The sequence below is a fragment of the Pavona decussata genome, unplaced genomic scaffold (assembly GCF_977016875.1).
Source record: "Pavona decussata unplaced genomic scaffold, jaPavDecu1.1 SCAFFOLD_51, whole genome shotgun sequence".
NCBI classification, from domain to species: domain Eukaryota; kingdom Metazoa; phylum Cnidaria; class Anthozoa; order Scleractinia; family Agariciidae; genus Pavona; species Pavona decussata.
Genome location: NW_028145473.1, coordinates 2972332 through 2995883, shown reverse-complemented (window position 1 = coordinate 2995883; position 23552 = coordinate 2972332). Strand labels below are relative to the sequence as shown.

At 37.5% G+C, this 23552-nt stretch overlaps 1 protein-coding gene across 3 annotated transcripts; it reads left to right on the top strand.

Moving 5' to 3' along the window:
* The first annotated feature begins 1281 nt into the window (after window positions 1–1281).
* LOC146481071 (uncharacterized) lies at window positions 1282–22382 on the top strand. Of its 3 annotated transcripts, none has more exons than XM_085108752.1 (4): window positions 1282–1388; window positions 18628–18969; window positions 19489–19629; window positions 21534–22382. In XM_085108752.1, exons 2-4 carry the CDS (start codon window positions 18636–18638, stop codon window positions 22013–22015), a joined length of 957 nt encoding a protein of 318 aa, XP_084964878.1. In that variant the 5' UTR covers window positions 1282–1388; window positions 18628–18635; the 3' UTR covers window positions 22016–22382. The 3 variants fall into 3 exon arrangements, with proteins under 3 accessions (XP_084964878.1, XP_084964877.1, XP_084964879.1); XM_085108751.1 differs by lacking the exon at window positions 1282–1388 and adding an exon at window positions 9147–9223; XM_085108753.1 differs by lacking the exon at window positions 1282–1388 and adding an exon at window positions 16615–16985.
* Window positions 22383–23552: the final 1170 nt, after the last annotated feature.

Sequence of the window (23552 nt, the reverse complement as noted above, 5' to 3'; positions counted from 1 at the left end):
AGGCACCTTGTTACTTTCAAAATTTGAAATAATGACGTGGTATTGTAAAGGAACTGAATTATTAAATACCTGCCTTGGAGATTTGTCGTTGAGAACAAAAGAAAAGCCGTTAACTTTACATGAGTGGATTGTTTTAGTTATGTGATTCGCGTGATGGTAATCGTGACAGCGAGCCATCGAATTAGTGAAAATACCCTGCAAATTTTTAGTTCTGGATGCTTCGCTTTTAGCGGGCCAAAGAAGGCGCTTTGATGGAGTGAAAAAGTAGGATTAAGGTTAGACTTCACCTACGGTTTTGCTCCAGAAAACATTTGCTAGGACAGATATAGGGGAGATTTAGGCCTCTAAAATCAGCCCTAATTTCAATTCGAAATATGATCCTCGAAGGTCGCTATTTTCAACTAGTGAATTACCACATTAAAAATATGACTTGCGACTTCATTTTTGCACTTAACGAGAGATAATAGAATGATTTACTTGCAGCCGAGATAGAAAGACGGTAGTAGCTCTCGTTGCTGTGTGCGAGCCTACTAAAGATGCACGATTTTCCCATTTCTCCGGGGTGCTGAATCGGGCGTGAAGCCGTAAACTCAACTTTTCTAATTGTTAGAAAAACGAAAGAGCGGTGGAACTTTTAATTGTGATTTTTTAAAAATAGTTCACCAAAGGGGACATTCAGGTGAAATAAAATGAAATCCGAAATTTCCTATCTTTCGTGGGATTTTTTATATTTACAGTCAGTAGTTCTTAACACTTCAAATATTATGGGAAGGTGATGATCGAAGGCCGGATAACAATAAAAAGTATTAAAACATTAGTAGTCAACTTGAAAACAATCATGAGAAGGCCTACATGAATAAAACTGTAAGATATAAACCAACAGTTACTATTAACATGCTTATTAATAAAATTAAAAAAAATGTACCGCTACTGTTGTGCCGCTACTAACATTGAGTTGATAGGGCTAAAGTTCAGTACGACATTCCTAGGGTTTACTAAGAATTAATTACCTGATCCGTCAGTTATAACCAATATAATATTGCTTAGACGTAAAATAAGAGATGAAATGCATGCCACGTCTTACATAAAAGTAAATCTCTACAATTTCTTTTTTATCGCTTTAAGTAACAAATATTTAGTGAGCGAATAAAAGGATTGAACTGTTTACAGTCGGACTTGGACAAACTATAAGAGTGCCGCTGTTGACTTTGACGCCGATGAACTAAAAATATAACATGTTTAAAACATTTTATATGACAAAACACGGTGCAGGTGCACGCATAACATTTTGATCACTGTATATCTTCCAGTATTTAATGGTAATTTCTCTTCACTACTCAAGACTCTACAACAAACTCACACGTTAACTGGGCCTTCTACCGTATTTGGTAAGAATGTTTTCTTTTCTGTAGCCTTACAACTATAAAGGCATCATCGTCTATTTAGCGAGAATGTTCTCATTTTTAAGGTTTAAAGATTGTTAAAGGATTCATAATATTTTTGACAACAGTGTTTTCATCCCTTTTACATGACAACTGTTAAAGGATTCATAACGTATTTGGAAAGAAAGGTTTTATTCTTGTAGGATCAGAATTGTTACCGGAAACGTTTGTTACTTTTGATGATGTCGAACAAATAGGGAAGAAACGAAAGCACGACACGGTAACGAAAAAACGAAAACGTCTCTTAGAAATAAGTGTTCACTTGATATGATCTATTTTTTTCCAAACCGATTAACTTGCAAAATATGAAGGAATTATGCAGGACGTCTACGATAATTTTTCACCCAACGTAAGGCTGATTTTCCTTCTTGATAATTCTTTGCCCTTTTTATCATTTTAAGAAGAATTTGGTGACTGAACACAGTTTAGTTTTCACCGTATAAAATATATATTTTTTGTTGACTGGGGGAAGGAGCGGAAGTGGGTGGCGTACGCTTGTGCCACGGCGCATTTCTTCTAGTTAAGACAACGGAAAATAAACCTTTGTGAAACTGAAGATTCATCAGTTCTTGAAGCAAAAATTCTTCCAACAATTCGTAAACTCTGGGCCATAATTTTGTTTACAGTTTAAACTAAGTACCAGCATGTGCGCGTTCCAAAACAATTCAAAAATTCGCCGAAATGGTACACTACTGGTCAAGGATCAGAACCAGCCGAATTACTTTACCCTTTGGCCACAGAGGATGCTCACGTAACCGCAAAAATTTCAACCGATTAGGATGCCTCCTCATAACATCGAACGCAATTTGAGAGGCTATATCAAACACTCCAAAGAGCGTTTCATCTGATTTCGTAAACACCTCAAAGTTGGTTAAAAAAAAAAAAGCTGGGGCACATTTTCTCAGCCCACCACAAGGTGTTTTGAAGTACAATTTAACACTTCAGATATTATGGGAAGGTGATGATCGAAGGCCGAATAACAATAAAAAGTATTAAAACATTAGAAGTCAAATTGAAAACAATCAGGAGAAGGCCCACGTGAATAAAACTGTAAGATATAAACAAACAGTTACCATTAACATGCTTATAAATAATGTTAAAAAACAACAACAGAGCTATGTGCCGCAACTGTTGTGCCGCTACTAATATTGAGTTGCTAGGGCTAAAGTTTAGTTCGACATTCGTAGGGTTTGCTCTAGCAATTAAACATACACTACAGAGTTAATTATCTGATCCGTCAGTTATAATGAAGATAATATTGCTAAGACGTAAAATAAGAGAAGAAATGGATGCCACGTCGTACATAAAAGTCAGTCTCTATAATTTCTTTTAGTCGTTTTTCGTGGAATTTTCTTATTTATCACTTTAAGTAACAAATATTTATTGAACTAATTTTGATAATTAAAACCAATGAACTGTTTACAGTCGGACTTGGAGAAACTATAAGAGTGTCACTGTTGGCTTTGACGCTGATGAACTAAAAATATAACATGTTTAAAACATTTTATACGACAAAACACGGTGCAGGTGCAGGCATAACATTTTGATCACTGTATATCTCCCGCATTTAATGGTAATTTCTCTTCACTACTCAAGACTCTACAACAAACTCACACGTTAAGGACCTTCTACCGTACTTGGTAAGAATGTTTTCTTTTCTGTAGCCTTACAGTTATAAAGGGTTCATCATCTATTTAGTGAGAATGTTCTCATTTTTAAGGTATAAAGACTGTTAAAGGATTCATAATCTGTTTGACAACAGTGTTTTCATCTCTTTGACATGACAACTGTTAAAGGATTCATAACGTATTTGGAAAGAAAGGTTTTATTCTTGTAGGATTAGAATTGAAACGAAACTTTTGTTACTTTTGATGATGTCGAACAAATAGGGAAGAAACGAAAGCACGACGGTAACGCCAACGAAAACGTCTCTTAGAAATAAGTATTCCCTTTATGTGATCTTTTTTTTCCTGGCCATTTAACTTGCAAAATAATTATGAAGGAGTTATACAGGAACATCTACGATCGTTTTTCACCTAACGTAAAGCTGTTTTTCCTTTCTTGGTAATTCTTCGACCTAATCATTTTAAGAAGAATTCGGTGACTGATCACAGTTCAGTTTTGTTCGTATAAAATAATTTTTTTTGTTGACTGAGGGGAGGAGCGGAAGCGGGTGGCGTACGCTTGTGCCTGGGCGCATTTCTTCTCGTTAAGACAAGGGAAAATAAACCTATGTGAAACCGAAGCTTCATCAGTTCTTAAAGCAAAAAATCTTCCAACAATTCCTAAATTGGGAGCCATGTTTTTGTTTACAGTTTAAACTAAGTACCAGCATGTGCGCGGTCCAAAACAATTCAAAATTAAAATTCGCTGAAATGGTACACGACTGGTCAAGGATCAGAACCAGTCGAATTACTTTACCCTTTAGTTACAGGGGAAGCTCACGCAACCGGAACAATTTCAACCCATTAGGATGCCTCCTCATAACATCGAACGCAATTTGAGAGGCTATATCAAACACTCCAAAGAGCGTTTCATCCGATTTCGTAAACACCTCAAAATTGGTTAAAAAAAAAAAAAAAGAAAAAGCTGGGCCACGCTTTTTCAGCCCAACTTTCGGTGTTTTGAAGTACAATTTAACACTTCAGATATTATGGGAAGGTGATGATCGAAGGCCGAATAACAATAAAAAGTATTAAAAGATTAGAAGTCAAATTGAATACAATCAGGAGAAGGCCCACGTGAATGAAACTGTAAGATATAAACCAACAGTTACCATTAACATGCTTATTAAGAGCGGATGTCTGTAAATATCAACCAGAGGTGTGCAATAGCGAAAAATTCAAAATTCTCAAAAAAATTCACAACATAGCCCACGGTAAACTATTGCAAGAAATACATGTTTTACTTCGATCCGATAATTATTTTTGATGTGAGGCTATGATCTTGAATTCACCGCTCCTGAACCGGGTTTTCGGTGTCTGACACCACATGTTGCGAAGACCTTGTTTTAAAAATCAAACCAGTTTCGTTCCAAACGAAAAACATCCAGTCTGATAAAGTACATAATTATAGACATCATGAATGGTATGTTACTCATCTGAAGTGAAAATTAAATATTTAGGAGATTTTTCAATATTTACAATTTTTTAAGCGATTTCTCGTGATGCCAAATTGACAAATTTGCGACGCTAAAATCATCAACTGGTACATGGCGTTGAGGATAAAGATTTACACCACGTGAAAGAGCATCATTTCTTCTTATAAAATCCGCTTTCAAAACTATGGGCAGCACAAAAGGAAATTTTTGAGGCCGCGAATTACAAGTAGTACTTTAGTGAAATTTGAGCTTTTCTGTCACGGCATTCCGATGCCAAAACTCAGATTAACACAACATGAAAACGTTTCAAACAACAATTGTTTGTTGGTACTTGCTATAGATTTTGGCCCACGTTCATAATATCACTTTCCATGGTTTTTAATCATTTCGGGGCAGGCACAAAAGATTGTAGTAGTTTTAGTAGACCCCGAGTTCAAAAGCGTATAAAGGTCACAAAGGTCAGTTTACGTAGTCAACGTTTTGAATTCGGACCAGAATGTTTTGCATTAAATCTGACTTTAGAACAAATGGAACAATAGCTACAAGTGCTACGTAATTCATACCTTTTGAGCGAGCGTTCTTTACATTGTAGAAATCATCATATCAATCAGGAACGATATATGTATTTTACCGCGATTTAAAAATACGTTTAACGGCAGAGATTGCGTTACAGTTTGCACAGATCACTTGCCCCCAGGGGGAGGGGGACTCCCATATCAAATTGACGAGTTGATCGTCTTAAATTTTGAAAAGTACCACTAAAAGGTACCAGAATTTGTTTTGTAGCCGTGGTCTGTACAATTTTCCCACTTAGAGGTACCAACTCTAAAATGAATACGCTAACTGACAGTTGACAGACATTTATAATAACTTTCTCCTATATGTTTTCGCTCTTCTTGGTTTTCACGTGACGTCACCAAATTCTAGAATTCAAAACTGGGAGGCCTACAAAATTTTTACCTTCATTCAAGGAAGCATTGCCTAAAAATATGTCTGTTCACAATTTCTTAGCTCGATGTCGTGCATCCTTTTGAAAATAGAACAGTTTCAATTTCCGACTTTCCATCGTGCGTGACATCAGGAGGACGGCCGTGACAGAGCTTTTCCGTATCTTAAAAATGACTCTTCGGGTGATTCTAAACATTCTAAACAAGTTTGAGGAGAAATATTAATCTAAACATTCGAAAATTCACAAGGGCAAACAAACCTCTTTTCTGGCAAACGTGAACTCCAGATGTTTTTTCCTATTTCCGGCCGCCATGTTTCTGCCCCTCAGAGGGACACAAACTTGGCGTCTCCATACAAAGCTCTATAAATTTATGTGGAACATTTTGTCAAATAACTCGAGTACGGAATGCCGCACAAACCTGACACTTGAACAGATGCCTTATTCATTTATCCTCTATACCATGTCAATTTCTTGACTTCATTCATGGAATGGTTTCCTTTTTTTTTTTCAATGGCGTGACAGTGAAAACCGAGAATACCCTAAAAATGGCTGAAAGGTAGCGCCATACCTTTGACAGGTACCAAACCACGAATTTTAACCCCCGAAAGCTACGCTCACCCCTGTCAATTTTTATGTAAAGGTTCACCCCCCGGGTACCCTGCGAGCAGTGGCCCTTCGACTTATCTAGGAAGATCGAAGGGCCTCTGCTCACAGGGTACCCTCCGGGCGCATGCCAAGGGTGATTTTTCACTGCCGCTTCGAAAACTATCTAAGGGGCCACGGGGTTTGCTGACTGAACACTGAAAACTGAGGCGGAGCTTCTCGTAGACAGAGCAGGTATCGAATTACTGTAACGCAAAACTCCTGACCTTAAATAAGAATTACCTTAAATAACGCTTGCAATTTGATTCTGAATTACTGGTTATTACATCCACACACATTTACGATTTTTAGTGATTTTTTTAAAAAAAGTTATTTGGCCGTGTGTTTTGTCACTGTTACAGTCTCCCGACGTAAAGAATGAGGAGGTTAGGAAGTTATTTGGCCGTGTGCTTTGTCACTGTAGCAGTCTCCCGACGTAAAGAATGGGGAGGTTGAGGGGAAGGCGGCGGGGTAAGAGCGAGGAGGGAAACGGGGTTGCGTCACCACTGTCATCCCTATCTTCCTCAATATTTCCTGTAGTACGACTCACACCTGCGACAGTCGACCACAGTACATTGTCAGCAGGAATAAGGGAGGAGCGCAGGGGGAGCAATTTTTGTCAGAGAGAGGACCAGGGTTTCACAGCCTGGAGGGCACAGCTACGCTCCTTTGGCTGTAAAGCCAGTTCTACAAACTGACATAACTAACTGACTAAACTTCAGCGTAAAATTTCCCTTAGTATCTTCGAAATCGACTCGGACAGCCATCTGATCAGGTCTATTTGCTCAAGACATCGAGATGCTTATGGCATCAGACGGCGCTGCCAAAACCGATTCTGCGCCGGTCCCACCAAGTTGGGCAGCTAATCGTTTCAAGCAAACGAAGGGAGATCGGAGCATCACATTTGTGCAATCTAGACTTATCCACAAGATGACCTCGATATTAGTGCCTGTCGGCTTTCGCAAGTACTCTAAAAATTCAGAGCATAGCACCATATATTCAGGCAACATGATCTTGTTGGATCGTGTTCTTACTTTGACCCATTAAGGCCAAAGAAACCATATTTTGTCTGCTCAAATTCCATTACTGATGGATAAACTACCTTTTATCGTATGAAAACTATCATACAACAGACAATTTTTGCGAACAATAAATTGAAAATTGGGTCTTATCCAGATGAACTAGACAGTGACATTGCTTTTAACTCTCCTTGAGTAGCATTCATGGTAGCCTGCGAATAAAGCCGCCTCTTATCGCTCCCGGCCCCCGAGGGCCGTTTCGCGAAACGCCCCTCGGGGACGGGAGCGATGAGAGGCGGCTGTATTCGGAGGCTACGTTAGACTGAAATTTGAAAAACTTTATCAAAAATCAAAACAACTGCGCGTGTTTAGACGCAACCAGATAAAATTATGATAAGCCAAACCCGTAACCTCAGTTTGAACTGATTATATAATTAATTGTCTTTGGGGTCTAGCTGCACAAAACATCGATTGCTATCCCGTGGACAAGGGCGTACGTAAGTGCAAGGTCAGCGGTCTACCGGTGAAATGTATGTAACACAATCTTTGTGACCAAATGTATAAAACGGCCTAAAGTGTTACGATGTTTCCTATAGATGTCCCATATTTCTTAAACATCCAGTGTGGCCGCTCAAAGGTATGAATTACATAGCACTCTTACCTATTTGCTCCATTTTTTTTCAAAGTAAGATTAAATGAAAGAAGTCCTGGTTTCATTTTATTCCATATTTACTAGTGTTGCGACCGGTTGACACCGTAAACTGACCCGTGTACGGCTTTTGAACTCCGCTAAAATCTTTTGAAATTGCCCTTAAAAGATAGAAAACCAAGGAAAATAGTCTTATAAGCATAGGTCATGCACAGGCAGTGCCCTGTACCAAGAATTAATACACCATTGTTGTTTGAAACGTTTTCATGTGATGTTTATTTGAGTTTTAGCATCGGAATGCCGTGACAGAAAAGCTCAAATTTCACTAAAGTACTACTTGTAATTCGCGGCCTCAAAAATTTCCTTTTGTGTTGCCCATAGTTTTGAAAGCGGATTTTATAAGAAGAAATGATGCTCTTTCACGTGGTGTAAATCTTTATCCTCAACGCCATGTACCAGTTGATGATTTTAGCGTCGCAAATTTGTCAATTTGGCATCACGAGAAATCGCTTAAAAAATTGTAAATATTGAAAAATCTCCTAAATATTTAATTTTCACTTCAGATGAGTAACATACCATTCATGATGTCTATAATTATGTACTTTATCAGACTGGATGTTTTTCGTTTGGAACGAAACTGGTTTGATTTTTAAAACAAGGTCTTCGCAACATGTGGTGTCAGACACCGAAAACCCGGTTCAGGAGCGGTGAATTCAAGATCATAGCCTCACATCAAAAATAATTATCGGATCGAAGTAAAACATGTATTTCTTGCAATAGTTTACCGTGGGCTATGTTGTGAATTTTTTTGAGAATTTTGAATTTTTCGCTATTGCACACCTCTGGTTGATATTTACAGACATCCGCTCTTAATAAAGTTAAAAAAGCAAAAACAGAGCTATGTGCCGCAACTGTTGTGCCGCTACTAATATTGAGTTGCTAGGGCTAAAGTTTAGTTCGACATTCGTAGGGTTTGCTCTAGCAATTAAACATACACTACAGAGTTAATTATCTGATCCGTCAGTTATAATGAAGATAATATTGCTAAGACGTAAAATAAGAGAAGAAATGGATGGCACGTCTTTCATAAAAGTCAGTCTCTACAATTTCTTTTAGACGTTTTTCGTGAAATTTTCTTATTTATTACTTTAAGTAACAAATATTTATTGAACTAATTTTGATGATTAAAACCATTGAACTGTTTACAGTCGGACTTGGAGAAACTATAAGAGTGCACTGTTGACTTTGACGCCGATGAACTAAAAATATAACATGTTTAAAACATTTTATACGACAAAACACGGTGCAGGTGCAGGCATAACATTTTGATCACTGTATATCTCCCGCATTTAATGGTAATTTCTCTTCACTACTCAAGACTCTACAACAACCTCACACGTTAAGGGCCTTCTACCGTATTTGGTAAGAATGTTTTCTTTTCTGTAGCCTTACAGTTATAAAGGGTTCAGCATCTATTAAGTGAGAATGTTCTCATTTTTAAGGTATAAAGACTGTTAAAGGATTCATAATCTGTTTGACAACAGTGTTTTCATCCCTTTGACATGACAACTGTTAAAGGATTCATAACGTATTTGGAAAGAAAGGTTTTATTCTTGTAGGATCAGAAATGAAACGAAACTTTTGTTACTTTTAATGTTGTCGAACAAATAGGGAAGAAACGAAAGCACGACGGTAACGCCAACGAAAACGTCTCTTAGAAATAAGTATTCACTTTATATGATCTAATTTTTTTTTCCCTAGCCGTTTAACTTGCAAAATATGAAGGAATTATACAAGAACATCTACGATAATTTTTCACCCAACTTTAAAGGCTGTTTTTACTTCTTGATAATTTTTTGACGTTTTTATCATTTTAAGAAGAATTTTGTGACTGAACACAGTTTAGTTTTGCCCGTATAAAATATATTTTTTTTGTTGACTGGGGGAGGAGCGGAAGTGGGTTGCGTACGCTTGTGCCAGGGCGCATTTCTTCTCGGTAAGACAAGGGAAAATAAACCTATGTGAAACCGAAGCTTCATCAGTTCTTGAATAAAAAAATCTTCCAACAACTCCTAAACTGTGGGCCATATTTTTGTTAATAGTTTAAACTAAGTACCAACATGTGCGGGGTCCAAAACAATTCAAAATTTCGCCAAAATGGTACACGACTGGTCAAGGATCAGAACCAGCCGAATTACTTTACCCTTTAGTTACAGGGGAAGCTCACGCAACCGAACAATTTCAACCGATTAGGATGCCTCCTCCTAACATCGAACCCAATTTCAGAGGCTCTATCAACCTCCAAAGAGAGTTTCATCCGGTTTCGTAAACACCTCAAAATTGGTTATCAAGAAAAGTCTGTGCCACGTTCTTTCAGTCCGTCTCTTGGTTTTTTGAAGTACAATGTAACACTTCAAATATTATGGGAAGGTGACGATCGAAGGCCGGATAACAATAAAAATTATTAAAACAGAAGAAGTTAAATTGAGAACAATCAGGAGAAGGCCTACATGAATGAAACTATAAGATATAAACCAACAGTTACTATTAACATGCTTCTTGATAAAGTTAAAAAAAAATAGAAAAGCAAGAACACACCTATGTAACGCAACTGTTGTTCCGCAACTACGTTGAGTTTCTAGGGAGAAGGCTCAGTACGACATTCGTAGGGTTTACTCTAGCACTTATAATAAACACACAGAGTTAATTATCTGATCCGTCAGTTATGACGTGGATAATATTGCTAAGACTTAAAATAAGAGAAGGAATGCTTGCCAAGTCTTGCATAAAAGTCAGTCTCTACAATTTCTTTTGAAAGTCTTTCGTGGGATTTTCTTATTTATCACTTTAAGTAACAAATATTTAGTGAGCGAATTTTAATAAATAAAAGGATTGAACTGCTTACAGTCGGACTTTGAGAAACTATAAGAGTGCCGCTGTTGGTTTTGACGCCGATGAACTAAAAATATAACATGTTTAAAACATTTTATATGACAAAACACGGTGCAGGTGCAGGCATAACATTTTGGTCACTGTATATCTTCCGTCGTGTTTAATATCTCCCGCATTTAATGGTAATTTCTCTTCACTACTCAAGACTCTACAACAATCTCAAACGTTCTACCGTATTTGGTAAGAATGTTTTCTTTTCTGTAGCCTTACAACTAGAAAGGGTTCATCATCTATTTTGTGAGAATGTTCTCACTTTTAAGGTATAAAGACTGTTAAGGATTCATAATCTTTTTGATAACAGTGTTTTCATCTCTTTGACATGACAACTGTTAAAGGATTCATAACGTATTTGGAAAGAAAGGTTTTATTCTTGTAGGATCAGAATTGTTAGGAAACCTTTGTTACTTTTAATGATGTCGAACAAATAGGGAAGAAACGAAAGCTCGACGGTAACGCAACGAAAACGTCTCTTAGAAATGAATATTCACTTTAAAGGATCTATTTTTTCAAGCCGTTTAACTTGCAAAATATGAAGGAATTATACAGGGATATTCAACGGCAATGGTATTCAAGTCCAGAAAGTGAAAGAAAAGTTCTTCGTCTTGATCCCACGTTCTAGATCTCCTTCAAATTTCGAAATTTTGGGCATGCAAAGGAACTTAGGGTTGACGACGGCAACGACAACAGGAACGACACTAAAAAACATGTAATTTCATTTTACTTGGGTTACTTTGTGATTATTTTTACTCGTCTAAAACTGTCCGGAGTGCTAGTTTTTCCTAATAAATCCTATTGTGTTGCATCGCTGTCGTTGCCGTCGCCGTCCTCGTTGCTTAAGTTCCCGTTGTTAGGAAGTCAGAAATTTGTACTATTTACATACGTGCGTTGGGCGTTTGGTAGTCAATAAACAATGTGACAGAATTTTATCTAAGCTCTAGAGAAGATACCTTGTTCCTTTTTTCGTAGAGTCAGCAAAAATGTGTGTTCAACTGTTATGATGTTTATTGTGGAAAGGCGATGGAAGACTTGTACTGTCTTTCGTTAAACTATCAGTTCAAAATAATTCAGGAAAGAAATCACAAGACGTTTGGTCGCAATCCACTTTGTTCGTTGTATGGACCTTTAATTGAACATTAGATGATAAACGTTCAAGCTAACAGACTGACCAAAAGCGGATCAACGTGAAAAAAGGGATGTTCTCAACAGTTGCTGAGAATAAAAAACAAAAAAAAACAGTATAAGGGGCTTGATATTGTGTTTTATCAAGCTTTCAAAACACGTACAACTTAATAAACCGGCTTCTTCTAATAGATTTTCCAAAAATTTAAATTATTTATACACGAGAGGCCATCGCAGAGTGCACGAACGCAACTTAAGCAGCTGCGAATGTTATTTTAATACGAACGTCAGAGAAAGTGATCCAGCATTAAGTATGAGTATTACCTTATCCATACAAAATAGAGCATAGAATGTTTTAATCACAACATCGTTTCCAAAAACTTTTATTTTCTATAATATCCAGGATATTGCTATCCTACGGAGATTCACATATCGTCTACGACAAAATTATAGCAAATGCCTACCTTTACTCGCCTTTCGTTTCTATTTGAAAATTCTCAAAGTCATTAACGTTTTCCTAATTCTCCAATTACTAATTATTCTCGCAGAAAAAGATGCGTTTTCAACATTCTCTAGTTAAAAGGATTTTCTAAACTCCCCTTTTGGACGAATACGATAGAAAACCATGTTCGCTTTCAAATGAAGACGCATAAGACGGTTCCAAAGAGGTCTGGCTCAGCTTCAACACTCATTTAAGAAAATTGAGGAAAAACAGTATTATTTCTCCTGCAGTAATAAATTAGTGATTTTCCTAGTAAAATACAGTAGTTCAACAATACAATATTATTTCAATATTTCCACTTACGCCCACAATTACATCTTTCCAAGATAAAGTAGTATCTTCTTTCATAACGTCGTACTAAAAAAGCCTGAAATCATCCCAGAACACTTTTAATAAAGGGCAAAAAATAACTGGTGTTCTAAATCTTCTCTTGAAAAGTTGCAAAACGAGCAGAGATCGGAATCCACTTTTCCTAGTTTCTTTAGCAGAATATTCGTGCAAATTGTATAATTGGTTACCTTATCTTGAAAATCTCGCAGATACGTTTCCATACAGACATTAATTGGCAGAAGATAAATCTCAGATAATTCTTCTCGATAAAGGAAAATTTATCCTGTAACCTCTTTGCACTATTTGGTAAGGTAGCTTTTGATTGAATAAGCAAGTAATAGATAGTAATGTTTGCTTCTAGCTTCACCTGCATCAAAGAAAGTATTGTTGTGATAGAATCCCAACTTCTGAAGAGAGAATGTCTGTGACGACCGCGTGATATCAGTAAAATGTGGCACATGCTTCAAAAATTCAACATCTTCATATTTCGCTCAGAGATACCCTATGATAAACCAACAAACGTGATATATTTTTTTTGTTCAAAGCTGGCCGTATTTTCAAGAAAATTCTCCAAAACTGTAACGGGCGCCGACCGTCATAAAATGGCGGAAATTAGTGCGTCGAGTAACAACACAAGAACTTCGCTCGTGTAAAGCGCAAAAGGAAGCACGGTTTTTTCAAATTGGTATATTTGTGTAAGAGACACTGGCAAATGATTCAAGTCTAAAACCAGGATTGTTTACTTAACTGGGAATGCACGGCAAGAGTTTAAAAATCACCAATATTTCATTGTTTAAAAATCTCATTTTGGAGCAGTTTTTCAATAAACGTTTTTCCCATGCGGTATAACTCAGAAGCGCTTGAAATTAAGGCTGTGATTAGTGGAAATAGTCTTCTTTTCAAGGATATAAAAATTAGTCTGGGGCTCTTAACTTCTGCACGGAAAAAACACGCTCTATGTCGAGAAAAATCACAAACTCCACTTGTCAACAAACACAAATAATCGAATTAGTCTCTGTTATCGAAGCCAATATTCCAAGCAAATCTTAGTGCTTAGCACCGTATTTGATTTGAAAGTCAACATTACAAGTTTACCTTGCAAAACTTGTGGCTGTAGATTGCTTTTCATCGCCACTCTCCCTTCAAAATTGTTATCTTCCCTTCGACCATGTTTACCAAAGCATAAGTAATCAACAACCATACGTATGACTCCTGCATGAAACATTACAGTTCCTGACAGATTCAACCATATTTGAGTCTCCACACAGCTATAGCAAATAAGGTAACTCAATTGTACCATTAAGAACGATGATGCGATTATCTATAGTCGCAGAAGAAGAAATTTTGCAGCCCGAAGACGCACACAAGAGGAATCGTCTGTAGAATGAGACGATCATGTTTGTCACGTAATGAGACCAAGCGCGCAGGACACCCAACAAAATAAACAACTAGGTTATATTTTTTTTCCGCAGCAGTTTGTCTGCGTCCGACTTCAAGCTTAAAATCCCCTAGCTGACATGGTACTAAATCTGTTACCAGCTTTTTATCTTTTAGTATGGGATTTTTTAGTACAAATGTTTTACAAGCAGATGCTTTGTACATCGTGCACGTGCAGTGGACAGAATGGTACCACTGGGGGGGCTGGTGTCAAATGGGCACACCATGTCCAGCTCAATAGCCCAGCCTTGCCTGACTTTATCGACGAGACTAAAACAATAAAAGAGAACCGCATTTAAAGGCAATTACAATTACTTCTTTACGATAAGAAAGTTCGCGCTTTATGTAAGCTACGCTCAAATAAATCAACCATTTATTAAAATCATCTTTTACATTATTCAGATGTACACTACCCGCGTTTAGCAAAAGCTATTCAAGGCGGGTAGTGTAACACGGGCCGGTGGTGCAAGTGTCGCCTGAAGGTTAGCCTAACAGTGGTATAAATGCCACCAATGCTTTTAGCACTCAGCTTGTAAGACCAATGAAGAACATACTTAAAGCAAAAAGCAGATAAGAGCCCGGAAAACGAATCTTATTGCTGGCAGATGCAGCCTAGACAAAGTGACTGAATCTTTTTCATGTAAGGCTGTTTGCGATGAACTGATGTGTCAGTGACATGCTAAAAGACAAACAAATGTCCTCTAGAAGGACAACATATTCAATGCCCTTTGTAACATCAGCTAGGCTTAGCTTTAGCTACACAGTTCCATATGGCCGATGAATCCCGATTAATTGCAATTTACAGCCACGGCATATTCCTACCCAAAGTAACGATAATTATTAGGACAACTGTGCTCCTGAAAATAAAAAAAACAAAACAAAAAAGTTTCTAGAATAATATTAACTGCACCGCAGGGTTCTAACCACGGCCGCACCCATACTCATGGTCAGAAATATTTAGAGAAGAAGGTTAGACCCTCAAATGGTTCGGATGGCCACGTTGAAATTTTTATGGCGGCCCCGTCTCCAATTTGGAGATGTAAAATAACCACTGTAATGAGCCCCTCAGTACCAGCGATTAGTCTGAAGGGCTTCTGAGGGAATATAATGAGACTACAAAATTGTGGAACTGTCAGAGTTCAGTTTATTTGAGAGAACTTAACGGAGTTCTTCACAGATTAGTAGCTACGCCTATAAAAAGTATCCATAATAATAATAATAATAATAATAATAATAATAATAATAATAAGTTCAGTTTAATAATAATAATAATAATAATAATAAGTTCATTCACATCATTTCATCGCAAACAGCCTTACATGAAAAAGATTCAGTCACTTTGTCTAGGCTGCATAATAATAATAATAATAATAATAATAATAATAATAATAATAATAATAATAAATAGCATAAGCGTTGCATTTATAGGTGGGTTTCCAGGAAAATAAGCATGTTGGTTTCATTTACGGAAAAAAAAAATTAAGTTCGTGATAAACATTATAATTAAATTATCGCACACCAAAAACAGGCTAGTTATGAAAAATGCGAGCTTCTTGTTGCAAGTATATGTTAATTTTTTTCCGACTTACGGCTTTTCGCTCAGTTTGAAAATAAGACACAACTTTTAAATTTCATATTGACCTTCCCCTAACATGAATTAGCAAAACTACGTTGCCTTACGGGAAAATTTGTACCTGTTGGCTCTGGTACGTCTTAGATAGTCTCCGAAAGCGCCTTGTTAATACCGCGGTCAGCCTTGCGCGATTTCCCTTTGGCGTAGCTCGATAAGGTATCGTTGGGAACCTCTCCACCACCCAATGCCCATGGAGGTGGGATGAACTGGACAGATGGTCATGCCCGAAATGTCACAAGGTGCAGTGAAAACTAAAGCCCGTGCAAAAATTAAGTTGATCTCCGACTCAACATCACTTACGCCGACAGACTGTGTGTGTGCTGAGATGCTTTTTCCACATGAAAGCAACGGGAGGATAAGGGCACTTTTTTTCTTTTGCTCGTCTTCGTTTATCTTGGGAGCACTGTCCCCCAGCTAACCTCTGAAACCAAAAGAGCAATTGATATCCATTTCATGTGTTATCCGGAAGGACAACGTGGCTGCGCGATCATCTGTTTGTTTAAAAATTTTGAATGACGCGATGGTCATTATATATATCATTAGGATTGGTTCACCTTATTAAATTTGGTTTTCTTTAGTGTTGAGCGTTCCCGCTTTTCCCTTCCCATTATTTTATTACTACTTTCCTTCTTCTAAATTTTACATTTGTTTATTTCCTTCATTTCTTCCTTTGTTTGCTTACAAGTTCGTTTTCTTTCTATCGTTCGGGCTGCTTGTCTGTCGGTCGGTGGTAAGGTTCTTTCTTCCTTAACCTATCTCGTTCTTTTTGGCGTTTTTTCCATTTGTTTGAAGAATTTTAGATCACAGAGTGTCTTTTTTAACAAACCAAAATCCGCAAAACTTGTGTAACACCTGAAGGAATATTGGTAACCAAGCCTTCCTTGTAAGGAGTGTGATATGTCATTGCGTGACATACAAATGATATGCATGGATTGAAGAAGTCAAAACGACAGTGTCGCTCAGTAATCGAAAATCTCGCTCAATGGTCATTTTTTTACGATGAAACAAGCTCAGTTGTACGTTAGAGAAAGATAGCAGATATGGTGTATTTGAAACTGCGAAGAATAGCACCGATGTTTGTACAAGAGCCACCCAGGTATCGTTCGGATAGTTGTTAATTTCGTAAACTCGAGCTCGCTGTCAGAGGGAAGATGGTAATTTTGAAGAGAAAGTAGGAATGAAAACCAATCTACAGCCACTGTTTTAGCAAGGTAAACTTGTAATGTTGACCTTCTAATCAAATAGGTGCTAAGCACTAAGATTTGCTTGGAATATTGGCTTTGATAACAGAGACTAATTCGATTATTTGTGTTTGTTGACAAGTGGAGTTTGTGATTTTCTCGACATAGAGCATGGTTTTTTCGTGCAGAAGTGAAAAGCCCCAGACTAATTTTTATATCCTTGAAAAGAAGACTATTTCCACTAATCACAACCTTAATCTCGAGCGCTTCTGAGTTATACCGCATGGGAAAAATGTTTATTGAAAAACTGCTCCAAAATGAGATTTTTAAACAGTGAAATATTGGTGATTTTCAAACTCGTGCCGTGCATTCCCAGTTAAGTAAACAATCCTGGTTTTAGACTTGAATCATTTGCCAATGTCTCTTACACAAATATACCAATTTGAAAAAACCGTGCTTCCTTTTGCCCTTTACACGAGCAAAGTTCTTGTGTTGTTACTCGACGCACTAATTTCCGCCATTTTGTGACGGTCGGCGCCCGTTACAGTTATTGGTAATTTTCTGGAAAACAAAAGCAGAGCTGAACATTAGAAATACACCACGTTTATTAACTCATCATAGAGTATGTCTGAGCAAAATATGAGGGTAGTCAATTTTTGAACCCTGTGCCATCACTCACTCGGTCATGAAAAAAAGGCGCTCTGAAGATTGCTGACATCATCTTCCTTATACCTTAAGAAATCTGAAATAGCTGACCTTAGACTATCCCACTGGAGAAAATTACATTTTAAACTCGTAACGTTTGTAATAGTATCTAGGGACTCTAAATTACTCTTAGATAAACCAAGTTACCTAATTCTTATTGAAATCGCATTTAAAAAAAACATATTTTGTAAAAAAACGATTGTCCATCTATCCTAACGTCTTTATTGTTCCAAATAATTGAACCACTACTATCCTTTTCAGAAAAAGCATTCCTAAAATCTTCCCAAAGCCGAATCAACTCAGCATAAAAGTTGTTAGAAAAATAACAATCTTTAGAATCATAATCACGATGGAAAAGAAAGACACCCCCGTACGGTTTTAACAGATGTTCCAAATAACACTTCCAACCGGCGGCCTCACCACTATACAACCTCTTAAGCCATGATAAGCGAAGAGATCTGACTAAAGTTTTAAAGTCTAACACTCTTAAGCCACCATTTTCATTTTTTATTCACAGCAGTCCTCACAACTCTGTCTTGGCCTCTGAATAAAAATAAGAAATGAACTTGACTGCAAAAAAGAAACCCATAAAAGTTCATAACAACACGGTTAAGTCTCTTAATCTCCAATTACACTTTACAAGTTAGGAAAATAGAAGTTTTAATACAACGAAATATTTGTATTAGCATGACATTTTCTTAGGCTGACATTTACAGGCAACTGAAGGTACCAAAATCTGGAACTCTCTCCCAATATCAATCACTTCTTCATCTAGTTTTTTCACCTTTAAGGAAAAAATGTTGCAGTTTTTATCTGTAAAATCATGGATTGACCACTTATGCAGCATTATATTTTCTATTTATTAATGACATTCCAGGTGGCCTCTCTTATAAGCCTGGTGGTTTCTTGAGGTCTCCTCGCCATAACCCTGACTTTCTAAATTGAATAATGTGTTTTTTTTAATAAGGCAAATAAATGATGAAGATGATGATGATGATGAATCCACGAATTTGGTTGTCAGTTTCGTTGCTTATGTCCGGGATTGTTCCTGATGTAGCCGCTGACCAATGCCATGAAAAAGAATACTCCGTGTATGGAATGTTCCTTAAAGGCCACACGTTTAAAACGGTTCAGGCTGGATTTCCAGCTGAATGTTATCTCAGATGCGAGCAAGAGATAAGATGCCAGAGCTATAATGTCATCATTGGTAGAAATATCTGCGAGCTGAATTCCAGAACAAAAGAAGCCAGACCAGAAGACTTCAAGCCTGATTGGCACAGATTCTACATGAGGCGTGCATTTGACCGAGGTAATTTTCTAGATTCCAAGTAACTTTCAATGAGCTCGAGTTTCCAGGTGATCCCTTAAATGTATATAAAGGCACCGTGCTCTTATCGTAGGCGTAAGATGATTAATAATTAATCTTTAGTCTCCATAAAGCAGCACTTTTATAGAATATCAGCTCCACAGTATGCAGTATAAGCTACCATTTGGTCGCGAGAATATCACAATAGGATTTGTTTAGCTCCAATTTACTGAGCTGAAAATATCTTATGCTTAAAATTATGCTTTTCAAGGGTAGATCGCGAGCTATGGCCAAATAATGTTGCGATTATGGCGTTTTGACTGTAGACCACGGTATATTTTTAAAAGGTACTTAAAAGTACCTATACATCTAGTTTAAAAAACCTATCTTTTTGCTATGTGCTGGATAGTTCAATAACTATAATTCCACAGTACGCCGTAAAGAAATTTTTCAACTTGCTGAGTCCATCACTGTTGTTATTGAAAATAATGATTTTAATCGTTTTCTTCTCTTATCGTGCAGCACCGTTAGGCTCCATTAAAGACCTTGCAGCCGAATCATGTAGTGAAATTATGGCGAGTGAAGGAGACGAAATGGCTAAAAACGAGCACTGGATTTACTCAGATGGAAATCGCGGTCAGGCAATCCTGGCTGAATGTGAAGGTACGGCATTTTTCAAAAGTTTACCGACACTAGTACTGAATCTCGATTGTTTTGACCCGTTTTCTCAAGGAGCGCCTTGGGAACTTGCTTTTGGTACCCATCATCTTCAAACCGAAGATGCACAACAAGACTGCTTGCAGGAAATTAACATGGCTTTCTACTCGGGATAAGCTATGTATATTTTCTCGATACACACGACAGGTCATTTTGCAGAAACAGCTTCAGTTTCATGTAAATGTCAAGCTTTAGTCACATATGGTATATCGGGGAGAAAAATGGAAATCTTAGGAGAATAATTCCAAGCCCTAGCCCCACTAATTATTCAAGTTTGACCAGGCATAGTTTACTGTACTTTTTCCGTAGAGAGGTTCCTACTTGTCCCGCGCCAACTTAATAAACAGTGTATTTCTGCCCACTTGGTAGGCAGATTAAAATATTTAACAATTATTGGACGAGGTTGAGCAAAGTATCGTGATTTGTCAGTTGCGAGCAGATCAGTTATTTGCCGAAGCCGAAGGCTGAGTTAAATAACTGATCTGCTAGACACTGACAAACCACGATATTTTGCGATAACGGATTTTAATCATTGTTTTACCATACAATCACCGAGTTTTTTTTTTTTTCTGGTTCAGCCCAAAATTTCTTCAGAACAGTTGCCAACTTGTCTTTCGATGACACGAGTGGTTTTTAATATTCTCACTGTTTTACTTAACTCAGGGAAGAGATCTGCCATTTTCACACAAGAGCGTGGTTTCAATTACGCATGCGCAGAATATTTTTTTGCAGCAAAGCATTGTTGAGGCCCTGTTAGGGTTTTAGGATTACGGACTATTGGCCACTAAATTAAAAGATAACGGAATATTTGTGTTACATTTCAAAATTATGGATTATTATCGATCATTATCGCATCGACTATTTTTACATAAAATTTATTACTGAAAGGTCATAAAAGCTATAAAAAGAAAGACACATGCTTATCCCCAGTGAGGTCTCTTGGTCAAACTTCCGAGCCCGCGATGCCTGTGTATTATAGATCGTAACACTTTCATGAACACATGTGTTCGCCTAATTAAGTAACCAACCCCTACGTTTCATCGGGGGTATGGAAATGCAATCTTTTGAATACCTGACACACAGTACTTACAATCAAGTACAAAAGGGTTGGGACAAATTTGCATTTATGCTGTTCCCCTAGGCACGCCACAGAACACGGTAAGCGCAAACGCTAAGTGTCCCTTTCCCGACCCCACCCCCTTAGAATGGTGAACCTGTGTAATAAAATGTCTATTGGATTTCAACATTGTCTCGTGGGGAGGGGCGGGGTTAGTAAGATGGGCTTTAAACGAAAAACATGGCTTCATTGGTCAGCCACACTAAAATTAGCGGGACTTTGTAACATTTGTCCCAAGACGTTTAGTCCTTGATTGTCAGTCTATTCATGTGACATAAGTTTGCAATTTGGAATGATAATGTAGATTGTGTTAGATTTTTATTTTAGAGGTATTTTTTTGTTTTACAAAATTGGGGTACGGATTATTTCCAAAAGTTACCCAGGATAATGGATTATTCAGATCCCCCTAACAGGGCCTCACTGTTGGACAGTATTGCGCATGAGCAAACCATTATTTGTAAGCAGTTATTCGTAGGCCGCGTGATTACCTCTCGGCCAATGAAAATGAAGAAAAAATGCATCGAATGATAATGATATTTGCTGTTTGAAATAAAACGTTTTTAGCAGAACTTTGTTTTGGTGGTGCTTGCTTTTCAGTTTTTTTTTTTTTTTTCAAAGTATAAAATAGCAATGAATGAGCAAGTAAAACACGACTTATACCTGTACGATGCAAAACTAAGGTATACCTGTCCGCTTGTGGTAATAGAGGTTGATATAGTATTTTCACTTTTAGACAACTGGCAGAAGATCAACGCAGATCCTGTTTGCTTTGGAGGCAGAAATGATAATTACGGTGCTTTCTACATCACCAAGACTGGCCATGTCAATACCATGAAGCTTGTTCGTAAAAGTGGGTCGATACGCTGCAACCCGAATAAGCCTTATTCGTATTGGACCTGCACGCATCAAGCCTATGATAAAAAGCTGATGACAATAATTACAAACGCCAGCAAAGAAGTCCTTTTGCCACCGACGGAAGACTTGGAAGGATCTCGTTATAATGGTGCAACTGCTAGTTGCCAGAAGCCGCACTTTTACAGTCTCAGAGGGATTGGCATCAAATCCACACAGTTGGTCTTTCGCAATCTTTCAAACCCATTGTTTTTGTCACGTGGCCAAGAGTTGCAGATCTGGTATGGGCAGGACTTGGTAAAGTGTTCAGAAAATGACAACACTGGTACCACCTGCGTTGATGTGTATGCTTGGTACATATAAACAACAACAGACTAGTACAACGAAGCTGCATGGATAGTTAACAATACAAAACAATCAAACTGTTCTTTTTTTTTTTTCGCTATAAATTACATTCCTCACTCTCGTTAATTTTTGAAGTTCAGTTTGAGCATCACTCAAGTTAGATTTTCTATTTTGTTATATCAACAGGTATTACAAGCTTACAAAGTAAATAGATGTTAAAATGGATCATATGTAAAGTTAGACCTGATATTTAAATTAATCGACACCGTTGGATGGCATGGCTGGTGAAAACTAAGAGACAGTGCTTTGCATGGCAACGCTTGACATATTCAGGTGTAGCCTGATATATGTAAGGAAACATTCAATAAAAAGGAAGTAGATCGTAGCCGCAGGCTTGACCATGTTTAATCTTTCTTTTTGGGAGAGAAACTCAATTACACACAGCGGAAGCTCCGCTGGGAGGTTCAATCCCTTACCTTTTCACATTCCAACTTTTTAAATAAACAGGTCTGTGCTATTTATGAACCCCCAAACCCCCCCACCCCACCACCCCCGCTCCACCCTTTTCCTCAACGGTAACCCGCTATACAGTGGTGCTTCTCCCCACCCAGTTCTCACCCCTGCCTCTCAGGTTCATTGCTTTCTATTTTTTCTATTTTTGTGTGTGAAGATTCAAAATTAGGATCTTAGCTTTACTGGTCATTTCGAGGCAAGGTTCATAGCATTTAGACGTTGATGTCAGATGAAGGATCCAAACAATTTTTTTTTAATTTTTTTTTTAGTTTTTTAACAAGGTACTAGTGAGCAGCACACAGCAACGAAATCTTGTTTACTCAAGGTTTATTCTCCTGACCGGTTTCGTCTGATAACTACAGACATCATCAGGGAGTTTGGAACAAGATTGCATGGGGAACTTATTTATACACAACTTTTACAATACAAATCACGTTCCCGTATGGGTATGAACAACAAAACACCCACAGGAAATACGTGCAGGATATGACTAAAATCCTGCGTAGAAGATGTGATGTTTAATTTGAAAAATTGTTTTTTGGGACTCACTTATTTAAGGTTAAATCCGTGAGCCCCAAAATTAAACATTTTACTGATTTTGTTGGCGACAACATCGATGTGGAAGACATTGATCAAAACAAAGCTCAAACTGCATGTCATTGGGGTGGTCAGTTTTGAAATTAACGTTTCAGGGCAAACTTTTTTTTGGCTTAAATAATACAGCACCGTATAGCTTAAGTTGCCCAAAGGTGTCGTAGTGTGATGAGAAAGTTTGCACATAACTTTTCGACGGCGAAACTCCGATTCTAACTCAAAACTAACCCTATTTCAAAGGCCAAATCAATGACCCTAATTCTGCAATCCCAAAAATTACCCTGGGTTGGAGTCAAGGTTAACAATTTCTGTTTCCTGGAGGTGTCAAATATCCAGGTCACGTGATTTGAATTGTTCTCCTAGTCAACACATGTCTTCTGAGAACTTATCATAGTTTTGCTAAGGAATAAATATAAATATCCTTGAAGACATCTCTTTTTTTCTAATG

Coding starts and splice junctions, on each gene's coding strand:
- LOC146481071 (XM_085108752.1), top strand. CDS start 18,636: ATGATGAAGATGATGATGATGATGAATCCACGAATTTGGTTGTCAGTT. Junction 18,970..19,488: donor GAGGCGTGCATTTGACCGAG/GTAATTTTCTAG, acceptor CTTATCGTGCAG/CACCGTTAGGCTCCATTAAA. Junction 19,630..21,533: donor AATCCTGGCTGAATGTGAAG/GTACGGCATTTT, acceptor TTTCACTTTTAG/ACAACTGGCAGAAGATCAAC.